Raw genomic sequence first — 24,586 nt, 5'->3', positions numbered from 1 at the left:
AAGGTTAAGTTTTGGTGGTCAAGTCCATATCTCAGATACTATAATCAATAGGGCTAGTATATTCGGTGTATGGAAGGACTGTAAGGTGTACATGTCCAACTGGCAGGTGTCATCTGACCTTGACCTAATTTTCATGGTTCAGTGGTTATAGTTAAATTTTTGTGTTTTGGTCTGTTTTTCTCATACTATTTGCAATAGGTCTACTATATTTGTTGTATGGAATGATTGTAAGGTGTACATGTCTAGCGGGCAGATGTTATGTGACCTTGACCTCATTTTCATGGTTCAGTGGTCAAAGTTACGTTTTTGAGTTTTAGTCTTTTTATCTAATACTATATGCCATAGGTCAACTATATTTGGTGTATGGAAATATTTTATGATCTTTATGTCAGTCGCGGAGGTCATTTTTGTCGAGCCTGCAACTTTTGTTGCAGAAAGCTCGACATAGGGATAGTGATCCGGCGGCGGCTACGGCGGCGGCGGCGGCGGCGGCGTTAGCTCACTTCTTAAAAGCTTTATATTTTAGAAGGTGGAAGACCTGGATGCTTCATACTATGTATATAGATGATTCATGTTAAGAACTTTCTGTCAGTCACATGTCCAATGCCCTTGACCTCATTTTCTTGGTTCAGTGACCACTTGAAAAAAAAGTTCAAATTTTTTGTAATGTTGAATTCTCTCTTATTATAAGTAATAGGATAACTATATTTGATATGTGCGTACCTTGCAAGGTCCTCGTGCCTCTCAGACAGTTTTCACTTGACCTCGACCTCATTTCATGGATAAGTGAACAAGGTTAAGTTTTGGTGGTCAAGTCCATATCTCAGATACTATAATCAATAGGGCTAGTATATTCGGTGTATGGAAGGACTGTAAGGTGTACATGTCCAACTGGCAGGTGTCATCTGACCTTGACCTAATTTTCATGGTTCAGTGGTTATAGTTAAATTTTTGTGTTTTGGTCTGTTTTTCTCATACTATTTGCAATAGGTCTACTATATTTGTTGTATGGAATGATTGTAAGGTGTACATGTCTAGCGGGCAGATGTTATGTGACCTTGACCTCATTTTTATGGTTCAGTGGTCAAAGTTACGTGTTTGAGTTTTAGTCTTTTTATCTAATACTATATGCCATAGGTCAACTATATTTGGTGTATGGAAATATTTTATGATCTTTATGTCAGTCGCGGAGGTTTTATTTGACCGTGACCTCATTTTCACGGTTCATTGCACAGTGTTAAGTTTTTGTGTTTTGGTCTATTTTTCTTAAACTATAAGTAATGGGTCAACTATATATGTTGTATAGAAGCATTGTTTGCTGTACATGTCTGCCTGGCATGGTTCATCTGACCTAGACCTCATTTTCAAGGTTCATTGGTCTTTGTTTAGTTATCTTGGTTAATGTTAAGTTTATGTGACAGTTGTAATAAAGCTTAGCTTTATACTTAGGACTATCAACATACTATCAATGATAAGTATAGAAGGCGAGACATTTCAGCGTGTGCACTCTTGTTTGTTTACATAACAGTTAGTTCACCAATAAAGTTTATGTATATCTCCTCAAACCAGCATTCTGCTTGATAGATAAAAACGATAATAACTCTTCTTTTAATTTTCTCGAATATGCTTTTATTTATCTGAAAAGGTCTCAGGCAAAGTTGGCTATTTATTTTAAGTATTTATTGCATATAGCTCTTCAAAGGTTTCGGTTCTTATACTTCTTCGGATATCAAATGTTTGACTCTGAGCGTTCCTGACGAAGGTAAATCCAGAAAAGCGGTTCGGTTGCAAGACAGTATTAAACGTGTTGGTTTTAATTTTTTTCATCACTGGGTCGATATCTCTGCTGGTGGACTATCATTCCCCAATGGTATCATCACCTCAGTAGTCAGCACTTCTGTACTGACATGATTTAAAAAAACGTATACTTAAGTTGTCCGTTTATAAATTTTGAAATTATCAAGAAACTAAGGTTTCAACTCCCTCCGGCAAGTTGGCTTTAAATGAATTTGGCTATTTATCTCAGGTATTTCTGACATATAGCTCTTCAACGGTTTTGGTACTTATACATCTTCAGATTTCAAATGTTTGGCTTTGAGCGTTTCTGATGAAGGTAAATCCAGAAAAGCGGTTCGGTCGCAAGAAATTAATAAACGTGTTGTTTTCAATTTTTTACATCACTGGGTTGATACCTCTGCTGGTGGACTATCATTCCCCGAGGGTATCATCATCTCAGTAGTCAGCACTTCTGTATGCACTGATATGATTTAACAAACTTTACTAAAATTGCCCGTTTATAAATTTTGAAATTATTAAGAAACTAAGGTTTCAACTCCCTTCGGCAAATGCATTTGGCTATTTATTTCAGGTATTTCTGACATATAGCTCTTAAACGGTTTCGGTACTTACACATCTTCAGATTTCAAATGTTTGGCTTTTAGCGTTCCTGATGAAGGTAAATGCAGAAAAGCACTTCGGACACAAGAAAGTATTTAACGTGTTGTTTTCAATTTTTTTAAAAGTATGTAAGTTTGGAAAGGTTTGTATTGAAGGTGCCAGACCCTACCGAATAAACATAATAAAGGACAAATTGTATTAATTATGGCATCGTTTTTTACTCGAACAAGTAAATTCTGACCTCAGATCTAACTTTGTAGTCAATATTGGCGGTTTTGATCATTATCATAGTCGAAAAAGCGAGACTAAGCGATCCTACATTCCGTCGTCGTCGGCGACGTCCACAAATATTCACTCTGTGGTTAAACTTTTTGAAATTTGAATAACTTTCTCAAACGATCCTGGATTTCTACACAAACTGGTCAAAACATTTACTAAATTTTATCACCGGTATAAGGAAATAATTCGTAAATATAACTCAACATGCAGACATCTTATACGTTCAGGTATTTCACATCCAATCTTTTATGGTAATATTCTTTACAAAGCACAAAAACGTCAGTATTCACCTCAAAATCTTACAAAACCTTTAAACAGACTTATCATGCTTATTAAGGAGGGATATAGTTACGATACTGTTGTCAGGTCATTAAAGATTGCAAATTTTGGCTTTAATATTGAGTCACTTATAGGGTCTTTGCATCGAAACTAAACACTTTAATTTAAAAAAAAAAAAAACTTTTGACATCGGACTCGGACTTCTCTTGAACTGAATTTTAATGTGCGTATTGTTATGCGTTTACTTTTTTACATTGGCTAGAGGTATTAGGGGATGGTTAAGATCTCATAAACATGTTTAACCCCGCCGCAATTTTGCGCCTGTCCCAAGTCAGGAGCCTCTGGCCTTTGTTCGTCTTGTATGATTTTAATTTTAGTTTCTTGTGTATAATTCGGAGTTTAGTATGACGTCCATTATCACTGTACTATTATACATATTTTTAGGGGCCAGCTGAAGGACACCTACGGGTGGGGGAATTATCGCTACATTCAAGACCCATTGGTGGCCTTCGGCTGTTGTCTGCTCTATGGTCGGGTTGTTGTCGCTTTGACACATTCCCCATTTCCTTTCTCAATTTTATTCAAAACAAAACAGTAGACGATTTATGAGTTTGGCTGTGCCTTTGGTATCTTTCTTCCCTCTTTTTTCATAGCGACAATTAAATCGATTCTTGTAAAAAGTGTAATCATACAAAAACCGAACTCCGAGGAAGTCCTGAATCAAATTCTATGCACGGCAAACGGATGGATAACAACTGTCATGTGCCTAACTTGGTACAGTCATTTCCGATGTAGAAAATGGAAGATTTGATCTCGTTTTATAAATGTTATAGCAAGATAAACCTCTCACTTGTATGAAAGTATAATAAAAGAAGTATACATAGAACAATGAAACCAAAAACAACAATCACATAACTCATGTAATTAAAAATCTGAAAACAAACCCTGGACAACTTGATAAACTAAAAAGCATGGTTTATTGAAAAAGTTTACAACCCACTGTTTATCATGTTTATGTTATTTCGAAAAGAAAGAAACATTATTACAGTAATTTCATGTAATTTAATTTAATGCTAAATTCCATTTTAAGTAGTAAATTAAAAAAAAAAAAACACGTTGGTGACGTCACGGTCACATGACAAAATTATGCCTATGAGCTGATAAACAAAAAACGTTTAGCCAATCGGAAGATGTGTTACATTTAAAATTAGAATTATTCTAAAAATGTTCGATTTTATCAGTATATTCTCTGGTGCCAAATAATTAAAACATATGTTTACTGAAAACATACAAAAATGTAACCTGCACCACTAACGTTTTAAATTATCTAGGTACTAGTGAAGTACATGTCGTAGGTTCTAGTGAAGTAGTTTGCTCTACTGTAATAGAAATCTCCTGTTGTAGTGAGTTCTACTGTAATTGAATTTGGTCCCGTTGTTGTGAGTTCTACTGTAGTAGGATTAGGTTCTATTTTAGTAGGTACTACTCCAGTAGGATTAGGTCCTATTATAGTAGGTACTACTGCAGTTGGATTATGTCCTATTATAGTAGGTACTACTGCAGTTGGATTAGGTCCTATTATAGTAGGTACTTCTGCAGTTGGATTAGGTCCTGGTGGATAAGGTCCTGGTGCAGTAGGAGTACGTCCTGGTGTAGTAAGGTCTACTTCGGCCATCATCTGCATGATCATCAGTATTGCAATTATTGCCATTTTAATTAACGCCATTGGCATTGGAGATGTAATTTTAGATCCAACTAAAATAACAACAAGATAGTGAACGGAAAAATGCCACATACAAGATATATTAAGGTAACATCAATATTATCGCATTCACTCTTCTCTAAAGTATTACCCTTAAGGTGGTATGGGTGTCTTCCTCCATCTTGGATTGTAAAAAACAGAGAATCAAAGGTCCAGATTTTCCATCAAGTTAGCAAAATTTGATGCAGGAATGCAGATGTTTAATGTACATTTTCATTAAAAAGTACCAATTTATAAGAATATAACATCTGAATATTGATATTTTTGCAAATGTTAATTATTTTTGTTTGTTTTTATCTTTTTCAAAAATTGGCATTTTAAGGGGAGGTAACTCTAAAAAAGTGCATTTTCTGAAGGATTCTGTATGGAATTTTCCTATTTTGTATTTTAGCCGGAAAAAACGTACGGAGACCCTATCTTTTCTTTTGATATTCTCAAAGCAGTGTCTGAAAGCTATCTTTTCCTGAAGTATTTAACAATTCTATCATTTTGTTTAGTTTCTAATCACAAAATGGTGTTTTTTCCTGTATAATCCATACAAAATGTGTCATTTTGTCCCGTCCTGTAGCTTGAGAAAATGCGCGGTGACCTATCATTTTTATTATATTTTTCAACATGTATCAATAGATACAACGTTTTGGCAAAGTATGAACAAATTCTATCATTTTTATTTTAGACTCCCATACCACCTTAAGAAAATCTGTTTAATCTCTTTCTGAGTTTATCAAGTTTTTCAGTTGAGACACTTAACTAGCGGACACGGGGATTGAACAAGAAGGCACGAAACCTAACGAAATCGTGTAAACTCAAACAAGCTATACTAGGTGTAAGCGTGTCTAGGTATGAATTCATCATCTGCCATGATACTGCTACTGCCTATCATCTCATAAAGCATGTACAACTATAATTCAAACTCAGAGATAATCTCAAATAGGTATGACATATCATAAAATTAGGGATGTCAAAAGATCTGAAATTTGATACTCGGATACTCGGTCATGATACTCGAGTACTCGCGAGTACTCGGATGAATCTTTAACGTATATTGAAAGGTTTAGATTTTACGTGGGATGCAGTATTTTTGTTATTACCTTTCGTTAATAGCAATTATTGTTTGTGTACGTGTTCATGAACCAAATTCCAATAAAATCAAAAATATTTCCATATAAAGTCCGACAAAGTAAACAATATGTGTATCATCTCATTCTGTACCTGATGAGTTAGTATTTTTATAATACGACTTGTCAATTAATTTGTCATAACAATAGTGGACTCTAAATTGCTTGTGCTTTTCCGTGTTGATCGGTCTTACTTTTTCTGTGCTTTGTTTTATTGCCCTATTTTTGACTGATTTTCTTTTTTTTGCCACGGAGTTGTCTGTGTATTTTTGACTTTTGGGTTTGAATGTCGCTCTCTCACTTTCGCCCATCTCAAACCAATCACGTTTGAATAGAAGTCTTGATTAACAAACACAGGTAATTTGTTAACGCTTGTGATGAGTTAATTATTAATCCATGAAAGTGTTGATCCGAGTACAAACACTGTTAAAAACATCTTTAATCAGTTGCATAGGGTTCACCACAGGTCACTTTGATTTTGTTCTTGTTTAGAAATATGAACTGGTCATCAATTTCAGACGAAAGACGGTTTGACTTTCTATTCTTTGTTACAAGCAGTGCACATGAAACATTCCCTCGGAAGGGAAGGACGTTGCTGGTACTAGTTTAACAAATAGTAGCCTCATGATAAACATATTTAATTTGTTTATTGACTTGATTTAGTATTACGAAGGGGATATCTCAACGGAACTAAAGTAAGTGGAAATATGATGAGACATATCTCAAGATGTATAACAGGCAAACGAGTATCCGAGTACTAAAACTGTAGTCGAGTACTCGGCCTTCCGACCGAGTACCCGAGTACTCGAGTACTCGTTGCCATTTCTACATAAAATACTACAGGACGTCTTGACTCGTCTTGATTGAAACAGTTTCTTATTTTAAATAAATGTTCATGTTCATGAAAATTTGCCTCAAGCAATTGGATATTAAAGACGCATTTTAATACCAATACCGCGCCCAGTTTGAAATCCTATCAATCAAGACGAGTTAAGACGTCCTGTGGTATTGTCGTCTACGACAGCCGTCGATTCAAATGTAGTGGGTGTAGGATTTTCCCTGGGATTACCCCTATGTATGCATATGCATTTTTATTCAAACTTTAGAATAAATTGCAGTACATTTATTTTACATTTGTTACATCTATTAGGGTCGAGGAGGAAAAGTGAAATAAAGCTGAATCGATATAAAGACGTCTGAAAAAAATGTGTTAATGTATCAGTTTGCGATTTTAATTTCTTTTTGATGCTCAACAACGTTCGTTAGTTTATACGTGAAAACAAAGCTATACATGGGCTTACACCAACACTTATTAAAAGCTATACATGGTCTTACACCAACCCTTAGTAAGCCCCACATTTATAATGAACTGATATAAAAAAAAGTTAAAACTAAAAGTAACAAGTATACTTATTCAATTGACACATTTTGTTATTCTAGATAAATACCGTAGGTATGTTTCTTCTGTAGTTAATTTATTTTTAAAACTAAGAGTAGTTGACAGTTTTATTTGTTACTTTTAGTTTTAAATTTCATTTTATAATTATTTCATATCCAACCATTTTATTCTAAGTATTTAGGAAAATTGCTGAAGTATTATCAACGTTCCCTTATCACAGAAAGATCTTTAAAGTAAAATCAAGTGTATTTTTTTTTCTCCAAATAAAATATATGATCTTTTCTGATTTTGGCATTCGTTGTTATTCAATCCATTACATGAACAATAAAAACAATTACAACATCTACATTCGTTTAATGTGTTTTATCCTTGGTTTTTGCAATTTGATTATAGACTTTCCGTTTTGAATTTTCCTCGGAATTCAGTATCTTTGTGATTTTACTTTCTACAACTAATTGACACTTTTGTGTCGACTCATATACTAGTACAAAATGGGTAAACGAACAAATGTATCTCTTTTATCAGTTCACCATAGTTCTAGTAAGCATTAAGCATTTAAATATTAAAGAACTGAACACGAACCCTCCAAAAAACAGGGCTAGATCCAAGAGGCTCCGCTGTTTAATACAATATAAAATATTTCACTGTAAAATACTATCATAAACTTATTACAGACAGCAGGGTTGATATTTTGTATTTGCGCCACACGCGCGTTTTGTTTACAAGGAAAAATCATCACTGACGGTAAAATAAATATATATTAAAAAGGCTGAATAAAGTACAAAATTGAAGAGCATTGGTGATCAACAATTCCTAAATGCTTTACCCAATACAGTAAAAGTAATCGATTGGTGAGGTATTTCCAAAATTCAAAGTTTGTAAACAGTTAATTCAGAATGAATTTATAAATGAATATTACCTACCGTTATTCTATGCTACTGCAAATATTCACAGAACATGTGTGCATTAGTCTCTACATGTACCTCAGGCATTTAGAAACAGGAAAATATGTCCAATTAAGAGGTCTGTTGATATCATCACTGTCAAAATCAGTAGTGTACTCTCGTACCTTCGTGTTCTTAAAATGATTTTTAGTTATAGTTATAGTAAAGTGAAGAACATAATCAGATAGTTGTTGTTTGTGTTTTCGTCAAATTACATAACTGCGTTATGTGTCACTTATTCGACTATGTATCATACATACAAAAGGACTTGCGACAAAATGTTTACCTTTGTTGAAAAAACCAAATAGACACACAACAGTAAAAACCCAAGATTGAACAACACTTAATGTAGATACATGATATACCGCCATCTTGGATTGTACAATCACAAAAAAAATCGGTTTAGTTATTTGCCTAAATCTGCAAATTTGGAGACATATTTGCAATTTAAAGGTTAGACTGTTTAATAATATAAAGAAAACTTGGTGATTTATTGTATTATTAAAAATATTTAAACAAATATAATTTTATTTGCTTTGAGAATATTTTTTTTCAAATGGTCCATTTAAGGGAAGATAACTCTTTTAGTAAAAAAAAATACACTGGACTGATAGGTTTTTTTTCCTTTTACTTGTAGCAAGAAAACAAAATCGGTGACACCATCTTTTCTTTATATTTTCTTAAAATATATTACAAAAACTATCTTTTCACAATTTATTTTAAAATTGTTTCTCATAGATTTTTTTTTTGCACACAAATGTGTTTTTCCATGAAACATGCTAACCAAATTTAGGCAATAATTAGGCTTATTTAATGGATAAAGGTTTAGTTTAGTGGTCAAGTCCGTATCACGGATATATTAATCAATAGGGTAACTGTATTTGATGTAAGTTATGATTGTAAGGTGTAAATTTTCGACTAGAAAGGTTTCAACTAACCTTGGCCTCATTATCATGTATCGCTTGGCAATGTCTTTTTTTGTAGTTTGGTCGTTTGCTTATATACCTGTATGCGATAGGGCCACTGTATTTGTTGTATAGTGTACATGTCTGTGTGCATGTTTCATATATGACATTGACCCAATTTTCATGGTTCATCGATCAGGTACCAGATCTTTCATGATCGAAACGCAATACTGCACCACCATTTCATGATCAATTCTCTTGATGAACCGAATGGCACCAGTTTAAATACGTTAATTCAAATGTCACAAGACTAAGTTATATCAAGAAAACTTATCACACAGAATACTAGTCTGTTCTAATATATATGACAAATAAAATGGCATTATTACGTATTCTTAAGCTATTTTGTTGGATATTTGCTTTAAGAATCACAACACCGCGAGTGACCGGAGCAATAAACATAATATATTTGTCCATGTTATTCTTGTTAACAGGAAGCAGGTCCGCCAAATTTAAATTGACCAAATATGCAAGATTTCAAAATCAAAGATACCAAGTTTGAACTGTTTATTTGCTATTATTTATTTTTTCAAAACGCATTGTGTTTATTGATAATTGTCTATTTTGTCTAATTCCCTCTTGTGACATTTCTCCTGAGCATCAATACACATGGTGGATGATTCAACCAGGCACGTTTTGATACGACAATCATATTCCCTCGATTATTGATATAAATATCACATAAATCATTTCAGAAGATAATTAAAGTGAAAAGTAACGAATCCGCAGGAATTGAAAGGATGATGTGGTGTCCAGTGGAATCGCAAAACTTCTTTTGCTAAGATAGAAATTAGAGAGGGGCTTCATAGGGTACAGATGTCTCTCTTATTTCAGTAAGTTGTCGAGTATGAATACATTCTTTTATTTAATAATCGAATCATTTATAATACCGTATTTGTCTATATTAATGTGTTTATTACGCAAACCCAAAAGAAGTTTTAAGTTTTATGAAAGGTGTTTGTAGTATGTACAAAAAATTCTTCATAAAGATAGCAAGGCTTATCTGGTTAATACAGTATTTTAGTTATTTATTGATAAAGTCCAGAGAAACCGGCTTTTACACCTTAATAGAGGGTTGTGGCTCATAAGGAAGCTATTAAATCAAGAGTTCTAAGTAGTAATGTTGACATCATTCCTTCGGAAGACGTACGGACACCTCTCACGAGTTTGTTTATCGTTATTGAATATCCTTGTCATATATGGTAGTGGATATGATACTTATGTCGTGGCTACAATTTCGTCACCGTTTCCTGAATGTGACCTACCGAAATAAACTTATTCCCGAGTTTGGACTATCATTAGCAACACGATGGGTGCCACATGATAAGCAGAATATGTCTACCTTTCCGGATCCCATGAGATCGCCCCTTGTTTTTGGTGGGGTTTGTGTTGCTCTATTTTGTTTTATGTCCTATTAGTTGTCTGCTAGCCGTATTCAATTTTTAGCAATGACATTAACAGTATATTTTCGAATTTGAATGTCCCTCTGGTATCTTTCGCCCCTCTCTTACTTGTTTACGGATAAACACCCCCTCATTTTCAATACTTGAAATAAAACCATACTACTTTATACGGACTAATAGAAAATAATGATCATAGTAAAGAAAGAAAATAGAAAACCATCAAACATAATTAAGTTACACACGCGCTCCAGGCCCTCTTATACATAAACATAAATATTCATTTATATGCACTGCATACAAATAATTGGAATCATATAGATAAGTGTATTTTGGTCTAGTGTGACAACAATCCATAAGGAACAATAGATAATAACAACACATGTCATTTTCTCATGAGATTCATTTATCAAAACTATGGAGATTTACGTTGCATTAACATTTTTACTGATTGTAAATGTGTCGGGTGCGTATAATATGATATACAATACATTAACATTACTACTGATTGTAAATGTGTTGGGTGTGTATGATATACAATACTTTAACATCATACAATACACACACATTACTACTTATTGGCATTGTTTCGGATGCGTATAACATAATATACCTTATTAAGAATACTGCTGATTGTAAATATGACACAGGATAAAACATGCTATACCTAAATAAATCTTATAAACATAACAAATGATTATAAATGTGTCGGGTTCATATAGCATACAACGCCTCATTAACATTACTACTAGTTGTGAATGTTTCAGATTCGTATAACATGCAATACCTAATTAACATTAAAAGTAACTAAGGCCGTGTTCACACCAAACTCCATGTACAGTAAACTTGTTTACAATTAGTTTAATGTACTGGACATTGGTTTCACATTAAATTTGTTCACATCTATACACCTTGTTTAATTACCTGTACATAAGATTCGTTCACACTTGTAAACTTTATGTCATTTAAATGTTCATTACGTAGAATCGAATGAAAAGTTTTCGGACAACTTTTCTAGCAGTAAGGGAACGACCATTTGACTCTGAATAGGGGGATGGAAATATTCCAAACACCAATTGGATAAAGAAAACAATTCTGGTTCTATAGTTGATAAAAAATATTCTGAATCAAGAGTTTCCCCATACATTATAGTGTTAAATGTTGGTAGAAAAAAAATTGATTACCAGCATCAAAAAAAAAAAAAAAAAAAAAAGAAAAAACCCGTAAAACGTTTGTGCGGAAAAAATTCTGACTCAGATAAATAAAAAAAATACCCCCTTTTTTTTAAGTTAAGTGGTTGCTTCTTTATGGAAGCCATTTTGATGATTTGCAGTGGTTTAAAGATACTAAAGATGTCTCGATTAAGCATTAGAAAACGTAGGCTGCAACAGCGTGCTTACAGACGAAGAAGAAGGATTGATATATTAGGGATCACTATATTTCTATCTTTTCTGTTTGTTCAAATGGTACTTTTCTCCCAGAAGTATTTGGCAAAAAGGGGGGGGGTAATGTTTTTTTTTTTTTTTTACTTTTTAAGTGTAATTTCACGGATCCGAGATACTGCACAAACAATACATTTACCTCACACTTTTTTAGTAATGCATTTATGAGTGAATCGTTGTTTGAGTAAAGACCAGTGGAAAATATTTCTGTGTAAGTCAAGTTTATTCGGAAATACCTTAATTTTCAAATGAATTATGTGTTCGGCAATGATGCTGCTTTGAGTCTTGATAAGGGCTTAATAAAGCTACGTTAAGTTTTATTTCTAAACAAAACAAATAAATATATCAAGTTTAGACAAATATTTCTGTTAAGAACTTTCATTATATTTGCTATAAATATCAATTTTATTCAAAAATCGTTTCTTCTTTAAATATGCACGGTGAAACAAATGTTTTAAATGCCTAGTTTTATGTACACTGAATCTACACAAGGCCTACATCGAGTATCGACTGCATGTAGACAAAACATGATTTACACTACATGTAAACATTGAGTTTTATCAATGGGAACGTAATTTTGTTTAGTTTACACTTACACAACACCGAGTTTATGTCAATGGGAACACGGCCTAAATCACTACTGTTGGTAAACGTTTAGGGTGCGTATAATGTTAAATACCTGAACTACGTTTCTATAATAATATGTGACTAATTGTTTCAGTTTGCACAAGATTGACGAGTGATGCATCCATAGCGGAAAAAATTTACCAATCGATGCACGAAGTCTTCAATCGGAACTACTCGGCCTTTCTGGTTTCACGAAGAAATACTGCATAGCGAGAATGGCCGAGTTGTTACGATTTACGAAGTCTTGTTTCATTTTGGAGTATACTCGAGTCCCTCCGGTTTTTCTTTTAAGGTGGTACCCAATACTTTCACTAAAATTGATTTGGCTCGTTTAATTTTTATGAAAAAATTTAAAAGTATTTACTTTGATCCTTAAACAAAAATATAAGAAATATAAAATTTTTGAACCAACCGTTTTATCAGAAAAATTACACAGGATTTATAGCAGTTTGACAAACACAAATTTTGATCACTGAGAAGCTTAATATCCCCTTTACAACACAGCATAATTAAAACGTTAAGCTGAATTTACAAAGTTATCTTCCTGTAGTGTTAGGTACCACCTTTAGTTCCATTAGTAACTTCTCATTGTTTTTTTTAACATCGGTTATCTTCTGATGCTTTTAATTTAACACTCCTAGAGAATTTTATAAAGTGATGCAAGTTGTTGTAACTAGTGAAAGTTTTTGATAGTGCGATAGTAGGAAGCACAAAAAACTACATTGACCCGGCATAACACAAACCTTTCCAACTTTGTTTCAGGAGACTTGCGGCTCAAATAAATCTCACCATTGATATACGCTCTGAAGGGTTGAGACATTTTTTATCAGCTTCAGTGCAATAAATTTATACTCAAGTGTTGAAAAAATTAATAAATGGAATAATTTTTAGCATTTTCTTCAGTTGAATAGATGTTTATTCAAAATTGTTTTTGAAATAAACTGATAAAATTAAGAAAAAAGAAAAGAAAAACAATTGAGTCATATTTAAAAAAATAATACAATCATGCATTTTTCCTTTCTAAAGGTCGCAGTCTTTCATGTCCACATATTGTGATGGCCTCGTTTATCACTGTTAATTAATAGATGTTAACATTTTAATCTGTGCAATATAATGGATATGTTAATGTAAGTTTACTCACGATGAAACAAAGAGTGCTAAAAAAAATCAGAATTTGGTGCAGTAGCAATAGAAAAACTGTATCATAAGGTTGCAATCACTTAGGTTATGAGTTCGAACACTGCACAAGACTGGTGCTTTCTACTGCGATCGTATTTGCAGTCTTCAATACGTTAGATGGTTTTCGGAAGGCGTTTCAGAATTTTCTACCAATAAAACTAGCCGTAACGATAAGGAGATACGTGTAGAATGTGGTGTTGATTACATACAGTCAAATCAATGATAAGAATAAGTTACTCTAGGTAACTACATGTATACAACCTTCAACAATGAACACATCTCATACCGACCATTAATCTATAAATGACATCTTCCTGTCAAAACACAAAACGAAAAAAGGAAAACGGATTATCTGTTTTTATGCTAAAATCAATAAACGAAAACAAATATGAAATACAGAATTAAACGACAACATCAAAATTTCAGGCTCCTGACTTAATAAGAACATGTCAATCCGTCGTTTATGATAATTTTTATATGAGTTCATTTAGAGTATACAAGATTTTAAGACATTAAGGTGGTACCCAACACTTTCACCAAAATTAATTTGGCTCGTTTAATTTTCATAAATTTTGTCAAAATATTAACTTTGACCTTTTAACAAAAATATAAAAAAAATTTGAACCAACCATTTTATCAAAAAGATTACACAGGTTATTTAGCAGTTTGACAAACATTAATTTTGATCACTGAGAAGCTTAATATTCCCTTTACAACAAAACGTAATTAAAACCATTAGCTGCCTTTACAGAGTTATCTCCCTGTAGTATAAGGTACCACCTTGAGGGATCAATTTTAATTTGCTGTGTGAACATGTTTTCGGAATCATACCACATCTTTTTTTGTGTTAGGTACCACCTTAAGAGATCGATTTTAATTTGTTTTGTGTACTTGTTTTGAGTGATATACCTGTTTTAGGTTGTCCGTCGGGTTGGATACAAGATGGAGATACGTGTTATTTTTTCAGTAAAGGACTAGCAAGTTCATGGGCTGATGCAAACGTTAGTATATTTTACCTTGTATTGTATGGCTACCAAGATCCTTTCCTGTACAGAGTAGTTTTATCTTTATACGGCATTCTAAAGTATATTTTGTTATGTTTTTTGAAGATTTATCTTTTAAATCCGTCATACTTTGTGGAGTAATATTCTAAAATTTAAATATGTGATTTGTTGTCATATTCATGGTAAAATCAATACGACAACTCACAAAACAAAATATGGACAGTTTGCAATATATGTAATCATAGCTAAATGTTATAAACACTGATCAACATCAAAATCAGTAGCAGTATAAAAAGGTCCCACGAATTGTCAATGTGTACATTCCTTTTCGATTTCAAGGAGTAGTCTAATCGTTAGCAGTTGTATACAGTCAATTTTAATAACTTCACTCTATCTTCTGGTAAATGGGGTATAATTCAATCTGAACATTGATACTTTGACATATTATTGTTAGTCTTTATGAATGAATGAATAGTAACAAAGAATTCGTCCTTGTTGTCTATTCCAAATTCCTTGTAATATGTACCTTCATTGACAATTATAATCTCAAAACAAAACCAAGAAAACATGACGACCCTTTTGACAGGTACATATAGATCGCAACGGTGATTATCATGTGTGTCGGCGCAATCCCTCATCTTAACAAAGAACGGCAGTATACTTTTAACAGAACAAGATAAGAACAAAGTTTAACTATAAAAATCAGTTGAAAAGGGTTTATCTCATCTCATCGATACAATGCATTATGAATGTACATATATTCCATTGTGTGCATAGATTTTGTTCCTAACATGTCCCGTGTGACTCTTTAAGTCAAAACGTTTCAAATCAACGCAAATTTGTTCTATTTTTAAACTTGCAATGATATTGGGAGAAGACTATTTTGTTTACATAGAGACGACTAATCAAAGATTGTGAATGCAAATAATATAAGTTCACCCTTCGACCTTCAAAAACAAAATACTAAGATTATTAAAGCCTGACTTAATGTTAATCCTGATTAAAAATCAAAACCATAACAGAAAATTGTGCATGGCAGTCGGTAAGACAGGGAAGAGAGATACCAGAGGGACAGCCAAACTCATAGATTGGAAATAAACTGACAACGCAATTACTAAAAATAAAATGACAAACAGACAAAATAATAGTACAGAAGACACAACATAGAAAACTAAGCAACACGAACCCCACCAAAAATTGGGTGTGATCTCACGTGCTCTGGAAGGGTAAGCAGATCCTGTTCCACATGGGGCACCCGTCGTGTTGCTTATGTTATTACAAATCCGCTAAATAGTTTATTTCGGTAGGTCACATTCGTGCATCGGGAAGTGTATTGTAAAAACGACTTAAGGAACATATCCGATATCATCTGTGAAACGGTTATATCATTATGGTCAACCAACTCGTGATGGCGTCCGTAAAATTTACGAAGGGATGATTTCAAATTCACCATTTGGAACTCTTGGTTTAATAGAGCAGCATCATCTATCAAGATAAAAAGAAATACAAGCACGGGAATATCGTATCAATATGGAAATATATACTCCGTATGCAGGCATTGGTGTATTTTGAAACACAATTTGAATTGCCAAATGACAATAGTGCAATTCATGAGACATTGCCAATCAATACAATGAAATGGTGTTTTTTACAGAGTTATTGTCAGGCATTTGGGTATAAACTAGCAGAGCCGATGGACCAACACAAACTAAATTTTGTCAAAGGAGAACTTAATAGACTAGCTGGAAGTAAGTCGTAAAAATGTCAACATTCCGTTCACATGTGATGAATTTATATTAGTGCCTCAATTCTTACATGAATTTTCTTTTTACATTTGAGTGTGGATAAGCGGGTATGGATGCTAGTGAATGCATTGTAGGAGATGCAACCCGAATTTTGTTTTTTGTATATTTATACTAATTTTGTAGCTTTTGTCGCGGTGACAAGGGAAAATAAATGTGACCAATACGACTCTTCTTCAGCCCGGCAGTAAAAACCAAAGGGAGGCATGTGTTTGACTGTGCGGGAAGTATCTATTATGCAGCCAAGTCCTTTCAAAAACTATGGACGTTTAATCCTTTGACTCGTGTAGAAAGAAGGTCACGCAAAAACCTCGGAGTTCAGTATTTTTGTGATATTTTTTTCTTTTGGTAAGAGACACTACTTTTTTGTGAGAGACGGTACTTACTGTGATTCATTTATGTTCGTGGGTGCCAATTTTTGTGAATGGAAAAAAAGTACACTTTCGTTGATATTAAATTTCGTGGTTTTATCTGTATATAAGATATCGCTATTTTTTGCCATGGCGTTGTCAGTCTTTTTTCGATATATGAGTTTGACTGTCTTTCTTGTGTCTTTCGCCCCTTTCATATAGTTAGTAATATTGACAAATGTACACGAAACATATTATTTTCATTTCAATTAATGTATATTTATAAGTTACAAAACAAAATACTATCATATCATGTAGATGAGTAGTAAACATTCAACCTCGAAGCATTTATATTTTCATTACAATTTTGCATACAAAAGTTAAATCTTAAAACTATAAGTTATTTATGAATACTTAATGAAATATAATATAACAATATCAAAGACGATGTAAAGTATGTGAATGGAAAAACCTTGTATGTATTTCTAGCTTCACGTTACTATATTGGTGGCTCTGACTTCTTCGTCGAAGGTCAATGGATATGGTCAACATCTCAGACCAGTATAGTTGCACACAACTGGGAACCGAGTGAACCAAATAATATTGGCACTGGTGAGGACTGTCTCACTGTCAATCATGATGGACTTTGGAATGACGTTCCTTGTGATACAGATGTTCGATTTATTTGCGAGGCTGAGTAAGTTATGTTATGTAATTACCATAAGTAGCATAAATGCAAGAACAATTTTACTTTAAATAGCAGTTCAAATACTACATGGAACATTATGGGACATCGCTGATTCAGCCTTTAATGTGATTAATAACAGGAATGAAGATCAATCTTGTACATGCTTTTTTATTGTTTTTTAGTCCTGATATGTAACACCAGACGCATGATTTATCTAGATGAGTCTCGTCAATCAAGATTGAATCAAAATGGCGACGATTAGTTTTAAAATTTGTTCATAAGAATTTAGAATGTTCAAATTTGTTCAGATTAAATCAGACTATTTGGACACAAAGTGGTCCTCCTTTTTAAAAATTCATACTAATTTAGAGACAAAAAATGGTCTTTTCCGAATTTTGTGACTTTGTTGTTTTTGCACGTTTTTGGAGAAAAAAGCAATGTTTATTTTCCCTTGTAAATTATTAAAATGCTGACAGAAGTGACACAAATATCTGTCTATTCTAGCTTAATACATACATTATACACTGTATGAGCGATTTTCATAATATAAATACCAAAACATGTAGAAATTTCTGAAGTTGAATTGTTGATTTGGTTATAATATTATGCATGCTCATTTTAATTTTCTGACGAGATGAACACAAAGAAAAATATTTCTTGAACAGTTTGCTATTATTCTAACCAAATTAAAATCGTAAAAATTTGCATTCGTGTCAGATGATGAAAACGAAACTCAAGAAAATTATGACTAAATAAACAATAAAACTTCAGACATTTTACATCTTTTGGCATCTATTTTTATAAAAATCGCTCAAACAGTTACTTGGTAATATTTTTTTGAATAATATCGATTTTAGTTGAAATAATAGGACATTTTGTGAGTGAGAACTCACTTTTGTCCCATGAATGTACATGCTGTATCTAATACAAACTGTTTTAAACGTTTATATTCTTTTTTCAGAAACGCCGATGTCAACGTTATAGGATGATATATCACTGAACACTCATCAGCCTCTTTATGAATTAAAATGGTTGATAACTAATCTTTGCATTTGCATATATCAGTAAGGGATTAATAAATCATTATCTTTGTAAACAATGAAACATTCGATTCTAAACTATTAAATAAACTCATCATAGATACCAGGAATAAAACTTTATATACACGCCAGACTCGCGTTTCGTCTACAAAAGACTCATCAGTGACAGTTGAATCAAAAAATGTTAAAATGCCAAATAAAGTACGAAGTTGAAGAGTATTGAGGACCAATAATTGTATGTCTGTATTTTTATTTTTAACCATGGTGTTGTCAGTTTATTTTAAATCGATGAGTTTGACTATCCCTCTGGTAACTTCCGTCCTTCTTTTTGACTGGTATACATACAATGTATGTCAACTTTGGGGCGACTTTATAGCTTACTAGTCATTGTGAGCATAGACTCTGTGTTAAAGACTTAACTTGATCTATATGGTTTACTTTATAAAATGTTACTTGGATGGATAGTTGTCTTATTGGCACTCATATCATAAATTCTTATATCTATTGTTTTATGTTTGAAATTTCATATCAAGTACTTCCTATGGTACTTCGATAAAGTATGTATGAGAGTATTTGTCTATTTTTGTCTCTTTTTATTTTCTACATTTGGTCCGTTTTTCTGAAGTATGGGCCCATTTTCTATTTGTAAACCACACCCATACAACCTTTTATTTATGTACTATTCTGATTTCGGCTTTCGCTGTGACAAAGAAATAAAAATTATGACCAGTACAGTAAAACTAAAGTACGCAGTCAAATGACGACGTTTAATCCTATAACTCGCGTACAGAGATAGTCACACAGGAACCTGCGTAAAAGTTGTCTGTTATTAGAATAAATAACTATGCCTACCCAACATATTTGTAGTTTCTCGTGGTAGTTTTTTCCGACCTGCAACCCAGTTTGTGGTACCAACCTAATATGTTCATTGTTAATTTGTTTTCGTCCTGAACATGCATTACATATTTGCCACTAGACGTTAAGTAACCAATCAATCAACCAATCAATCAATCAATATCTCATCGCGTCTGACGAGAAATAGTTTTTTGACATGTGTATAACATCGGAATCGATAGACAAATGTTAAAAAGCGTGTGGATAGGGTGGACATAAAATAGAATAATTCGTAAAAAGAAGAGAACAAGGGGGAATGAATGAAATTGAAAGATAAGCATTGGCTAATATATAATACAGAAAAAAATTATATACAACATAAATGTTTAAAGAAACGATGGCACTTATTCAGACCCTCATTTAGACGTGTATGTAAATATCATCCTTAGAACTGTTCACACCGTCCTATACTCTCTAACTGATGGTGGTTGACCTTTTCCTACTGTATTTATCCCGATATCATTAATTGTAAAGGCAAAGTTCACAACATTTCAATATATAAAATACTTAACTCGTATAACGATGTTCATTATTCGTTTTAAGTGAAGAAAAACTCCATTATGAAGAATGGTTAACTATACTAAAATGATACGTTTGTTAGAAAATCCTACGGGTTATCAATAATCAGGATAAACATGTTTGTTAAAGTTATGGACTCTATTGTTTATGCGTACATTGATGTGAAATTAAGACAGTGATCAATATAAATGAGGAAGATAATGGGCCACCGGGGTTGGTCATTTCTGTCTTTTTGATGTTGTTGTTCTCCCTTTTTTCTGTTTGTCCTTCGTCACGTATTTTGTTTCGTCAAATATATAGGTGTCTTTATAAGAAATACAGGTCGGTGATATGTTTTAACCCCAATTGGCATTACATTCATTGGAGAAAGAGAAAACAACTGTGACATTTGGAGATTTTAAAGAGTTTAACAACGTGGAAATTTAACATGACTGTATGAATAAGTTTTATATCGATTTCGTTATATATATGAACTAAAACAATTGAATACTATAACGATTAAAGATAATTTAAGCTATGACTTGATGCATTGTTTGTCAAAAGGCACTTATCGGTCTAGTCATCCACTTTAATGCTTTCAAAGCATGTTATCAAAATCAGTTAAACAGTACCAATTCTACTGCACAAGATGCACATTTTGAGCAATAAATGTCTCGTCAGTTATGTTCGAGAATAAAATATCATTATTGTTTTACAACAATGGAGAAATGATCAAAACAAACAAGGACCTAATTAAAAGTATAATCCGGACAGCGAATCAAAGCTTTGCATGGAGCAGATATATATTAAATAATTACATTGTTTACCTCGGGGACCTAATGTTTGACTCTTTTACCTATAAATGTCTATTTATTTTGCTCACACCATATAATGAAATTATATGCGAACTTCATACAAGTGAGAGGTTAAGCCAGCTATACAATCACTCTTCCAATCTCTAGAGTTTTTGATATTTGCCATTTTCGAACGGATTTAAAATCCTTTGTGCTATGTCTTTTTTCATCTTTTTCGTTATTAAAAATAAAATAAAAAATAGCAAATTTCAATGTTATAATTTATACAACAGTCTAAAGTGGGCATACACAATCGGTGAAACAATCGCATTGTAATAAATAGTAGATAAAACAATCAAAAATTCAAAAAATTGAGTTAAAAAACAATTGATATCTAAAGAAGGACTAACAAAAATTACGCCAAACTGGAAAATAGAAATAAGAAGATGTGTTATGAATCCTAATGAAACAGCTCTCCATCCAATTCATAATTTGTAAAAGTAAACCATTATAGTTGAAAGTAAGGCCTTCAACACGGAGTAGTGCCTCATACCAAGCAGTAAGCTATAATTGGTAAAAAAAGCAACCTTTCAAATAGGAAAACCAACAGTCTTATTTATATAAAAACCGAGATACGATGAAAATTTATGAACCACATCAACACAGGACAACCACTTAACATCAGTTTCCTAAATAAGGAAAGGTAAAACAAATGATCCGGGTTTACAAGACTGCATACCTTCAAACAATAGGGCATACAATAGAGCAACCCAATCAATTTTATTAATCAATTTAATTAAAACACATATCTCAGGTTCAGTTGTTCTACGTTATACTACACATGTGTATAGAAGAGGCTAAAGATACCAGAGGGACAGTTAATTCTCATAAATCTAAAATAAACTGACACCACCGTGGCTTAAAATTAAAAGGACAAAAACTATGGCATATTATAACTGAATCAGATATATTCATTTTCATTAGATTGTTTTATTGGTGAGTATGTAGAAGATTTAAATGCGTTATTGTTTAAATGATTGGTTATCCGTCTTTATTATATAATACTTATAATTCGATGTATCACGCATTTACATAGTTTTACGTCATTTACATGATGTGTACTTTATTTGGATTTGGCGTTTTGTAGAAGTTACATGTTGTTCTCCGAATTATGCCTCAAAGAAGGCTTCACCAGAAACAATGATCGTACCCCTAGTCTCGTACGTGTCTCAAAAGGGGTAACACAAGAAACACGTTTCGTACCCGAGGTCTTGTACGCGTCTTAAAAAGAACTACACAAGAAACATGTGTCATACCCTTTGTCTCGTACGTGTCTTAAAAGGAGCTACACAAGAAACACGTTTCGTACCCTTGGTCTCGTATGCGTCTTAAAAGGAGCTACACAAAAAACACGTGTCATACCCTTTGTCTCGTACGCGTCTTAAAAGGACTTACACAAGAAACACATGTCATACCATTGGTATCGTACGTGTCTCAAAAGGGCTACACAAAAAACACATATCGTACCCTTGGTCTCGTACATGGCTCAAAAAGAGCTACATAAGATACATTTATCGTATCCCTAGTCTTGTACGTGTCTTAAAAAGGGCTACAGAAACAAACACGTTCGGTAACTCTGGTCTCTTAAGTATCTTAAGAAGGCTACAAAAGCAACACATGTCATACCCCTGATCGCATACGTATCTCAAAAGGGCTACACCAGAAAACGTTTCTTTCTCGTGGTCTCATACGTACCTCACGAAAGCTACACCAGCAACACTTGTCATACCCCTGGTATCATACGTATCTCAAAAGAGCTACACCAGAACACGTTTCGTTTCCTTGGTCTCATACGTACATCAAGAAGGCTAGACCAGAACACGTTTCGTTTCCTTGGTCTCATACGTACCTCAAGAAGGCTACACCAAAACACGTTTCGTTCTTCTGATCTCTTAAGTATCTCAAGAGGTCTTTACTAGAAACACGTGTCGTGTCCCTGGTCTCGAGCGTTTTTAAGGAAGTCGAGGCCAGAAACACGTCGTACCAATGATATCGAGCGTATTTTTGGAAGGTCTCATCAGAACGCGTGTCGTACACGTGGTCTGCGCGTATCTAAGGGAGTCTATACAAATCAAACATACCGATTATTAAGAGATGTAAAATGAGATATATTGTATAAAAATACATTTATTATATTGATAGACAGTTTTTAAAAAAGAAATCTGACAAAAAGCTTGTGATATGTCATCATATATCAATATTTGAACAAAGTGAGTGGCGGATCTACGGATAGTGCATAGAGGGAGTACGCAATCTCTTATTTCTTATGATATATACGAATTTTGAGGATATACTCGTCCACAAAAAAGTCTAAATACATTTTCAGTTTTTCGGAAATTAATATCCCCCTGCAAAAATAGTAAATCCGCCTCTGACATTTCAGCTGTTCCTTCTTTTCATTCCTTAGGCGATACACTGATATACAAAAAGTATGTAGCATAAAATGCATTAACCCTTTTCAATAGGTGAGGTAATTTCAACTCTTGGGATATGATCAACACTGACAGGTCGTTTTAGTCTAGGCTGTGCCGCTGTCGGCGCAAGACCACCAGGAAGTACGGGTGTTGATACGCACCTTGCAATAATTTCAAATGGATTTTGATCTTTCAGTGATGGTGATGAGTCATTACTCCATGGAATGAATTTTTTAACTTTCTTTCGGAACGATTTAGATTTCTGTCTTTGTATAGGTTTACATTCTTTCAATTTTTCTGCTGCTATTATTAAGTCCGGTTCACTATTTGACCTTTTGTGATTTTTTTTACTTCCACCAAAGAGACAACGTTTTAGTTTAGTAAATTTAGCTATTTCATCAGCACATTCATGTCGGTTGGTAAACCTTGCCCATTCCTCCGCTGTTAATTTCCTGCCGTTATCACGGAGACGGGGATTAGCACCTAAAAGTATAATATAAAGTGGTATGAAAATAGTTGTATACAGATTTTACAGGTTTTTTTTTCATTTTTAGAACCAATATAAAATGAAAGATGTACATGTAGTATGAGTACCAATAAGAAACTTTCCATTAAACATGATAACTTCCTTATGCGTCTGAACCCGGGTAAATTTCAGTGGTCAGTGCTTTCGTGCTTTGCTGCCTGTTATATTGTTTTTGTTTCATTTGAAGATACATTTTATGTCGTTTCTCATGTTGTTATACCAGGCCCTTCATATCTTGCTATATAATATTAGTTTTACTTATCGTTGGAGGCTAAATGATGACGTATAGTGGCTTATATATTCTACTGTTATTTGGTGGATAGTTGTCTCATTTGACATGATAATACATATTTATATATCAAACATTTATATTGAACTATCATCATGCACAGGAAAGATCGGATTAACACAACAGTTTTCGTTTTATTTTTATTTGTGCACATACAATAAACACATGTTAACACATTAAATCTATGAAAACACGACGAACACAGTTTAAACAATAAAAGTATGTTAAAATAACACAATAAAAAAGCACTTAAAAACATAATGAACACATGGTAATAAGAAAACACAAATGAGCACATGTTAGCACAATGAACACATTTGTATAGAATTGACACGTGAACGAACACAATGATCACATGTTAACTATGAACGAACAAGTATTAACACAATAAATGCTTGTAAATAGTTATCAACGGTACCAGAATAATAATTTAGTA

At 33.2% G+C, this 24,586-nt stretch overlaps 3 protein-coding genes across 3 annotated transcripts in view; 1 reads left to right on the top strand and 2 right to left on the bottom strand.

The window, feature by feature from the left end:
• Positions 1 to 4,073: 4,073 nt before the first annotated feature.
• LOC139502663 (RE1-silencing transcription factor A-like) lies at positions 4,074 to 8,205 on the bottom strand. Its single transcript, XM_071292190.1, has 2 exons — positions 8,158 to 8,205; positions 4,074 to 4,710 (listed from the first exon to the last, which is right to left on the bottom strand). The coding sequence occupies exon 2, from the start codon at positions 4,685 to 4,687 to the stop codon at positions 4,283 to 4,285; it is 405 nt and encodes a 134-aa protein (XP_071148291.1). The 5' UTR covers positions 4,688 to 4,710; positions 8,158 to 8,205; the 3' UTR covers positions 4,074 to 4,282.
• Positions 8,206 to 10,884: 2,679 nt separating this feature from the next.
• On the top strand, positions 10,885 to 18,678 carry LOC139502662 (perlucin-like). The gene is made up of 5 exons (XM_071292188.1): positions 10,885 to 11,009; positions 14,710 to 14,792; positions 16,450 to 16,543; positions 17,437 to 17,644; positions 18,597 to 18,678. The coding sequence occupies exons 1-5, from the start codon at positions 10,961 to 10,963 to the stop codon at positions 18,622 to 18,624; spliced, it is 462 nt and encodes a 153-aa protein (XP_071148289.1). The 5' UTR covers positions 10,885 to 10,960; the 3' UTR covers positions 18,625 to 18,678.
• A 4,354-nt stretch (positions 18,679 to 23,032) lies between these two features.
• The window catches only part of LOC139502783 (ankyrin repeat domain-containing protein 33B-like), a 46,913-nt gene continuing 45,359 nt past the window's right edge, over positions 23,033 to 24,586 (bottom strand). The window contains exon 5 of the mRNA XM_071292366.1: positions 23,033 to 23,818. Coding sequence (XP_071148467.1) covers positions 23,370 to 23,818 — 449 coding nt within the window. The 3' untranslated portion in view covers positions 23,033 to 23,369. The remainder of the gene's footprint in view (positions 23,819 to 24,586) is intronic.

The sequence above is a fragment of the Mytilus edulis genome, chromosome 14 (genome assembly GCF_963676685.1).
Source record: "Mytilus edulis chromosome 14, xbMytEdul2.2, whole genome shotgun sequence".
In the NCBI taxonomy this organism is placed as follows: domain Eukaryota; kingdom Metazoa; phylum Mollusca; class Bivalvia; order Mytilida; family Mytilidae; genus Mytilus; species Mytilus edulis.
Note: the sequence above shows the minus strand (reverse complement) of the source record. Positions and strands in the feature narration are given on the sequence as shown.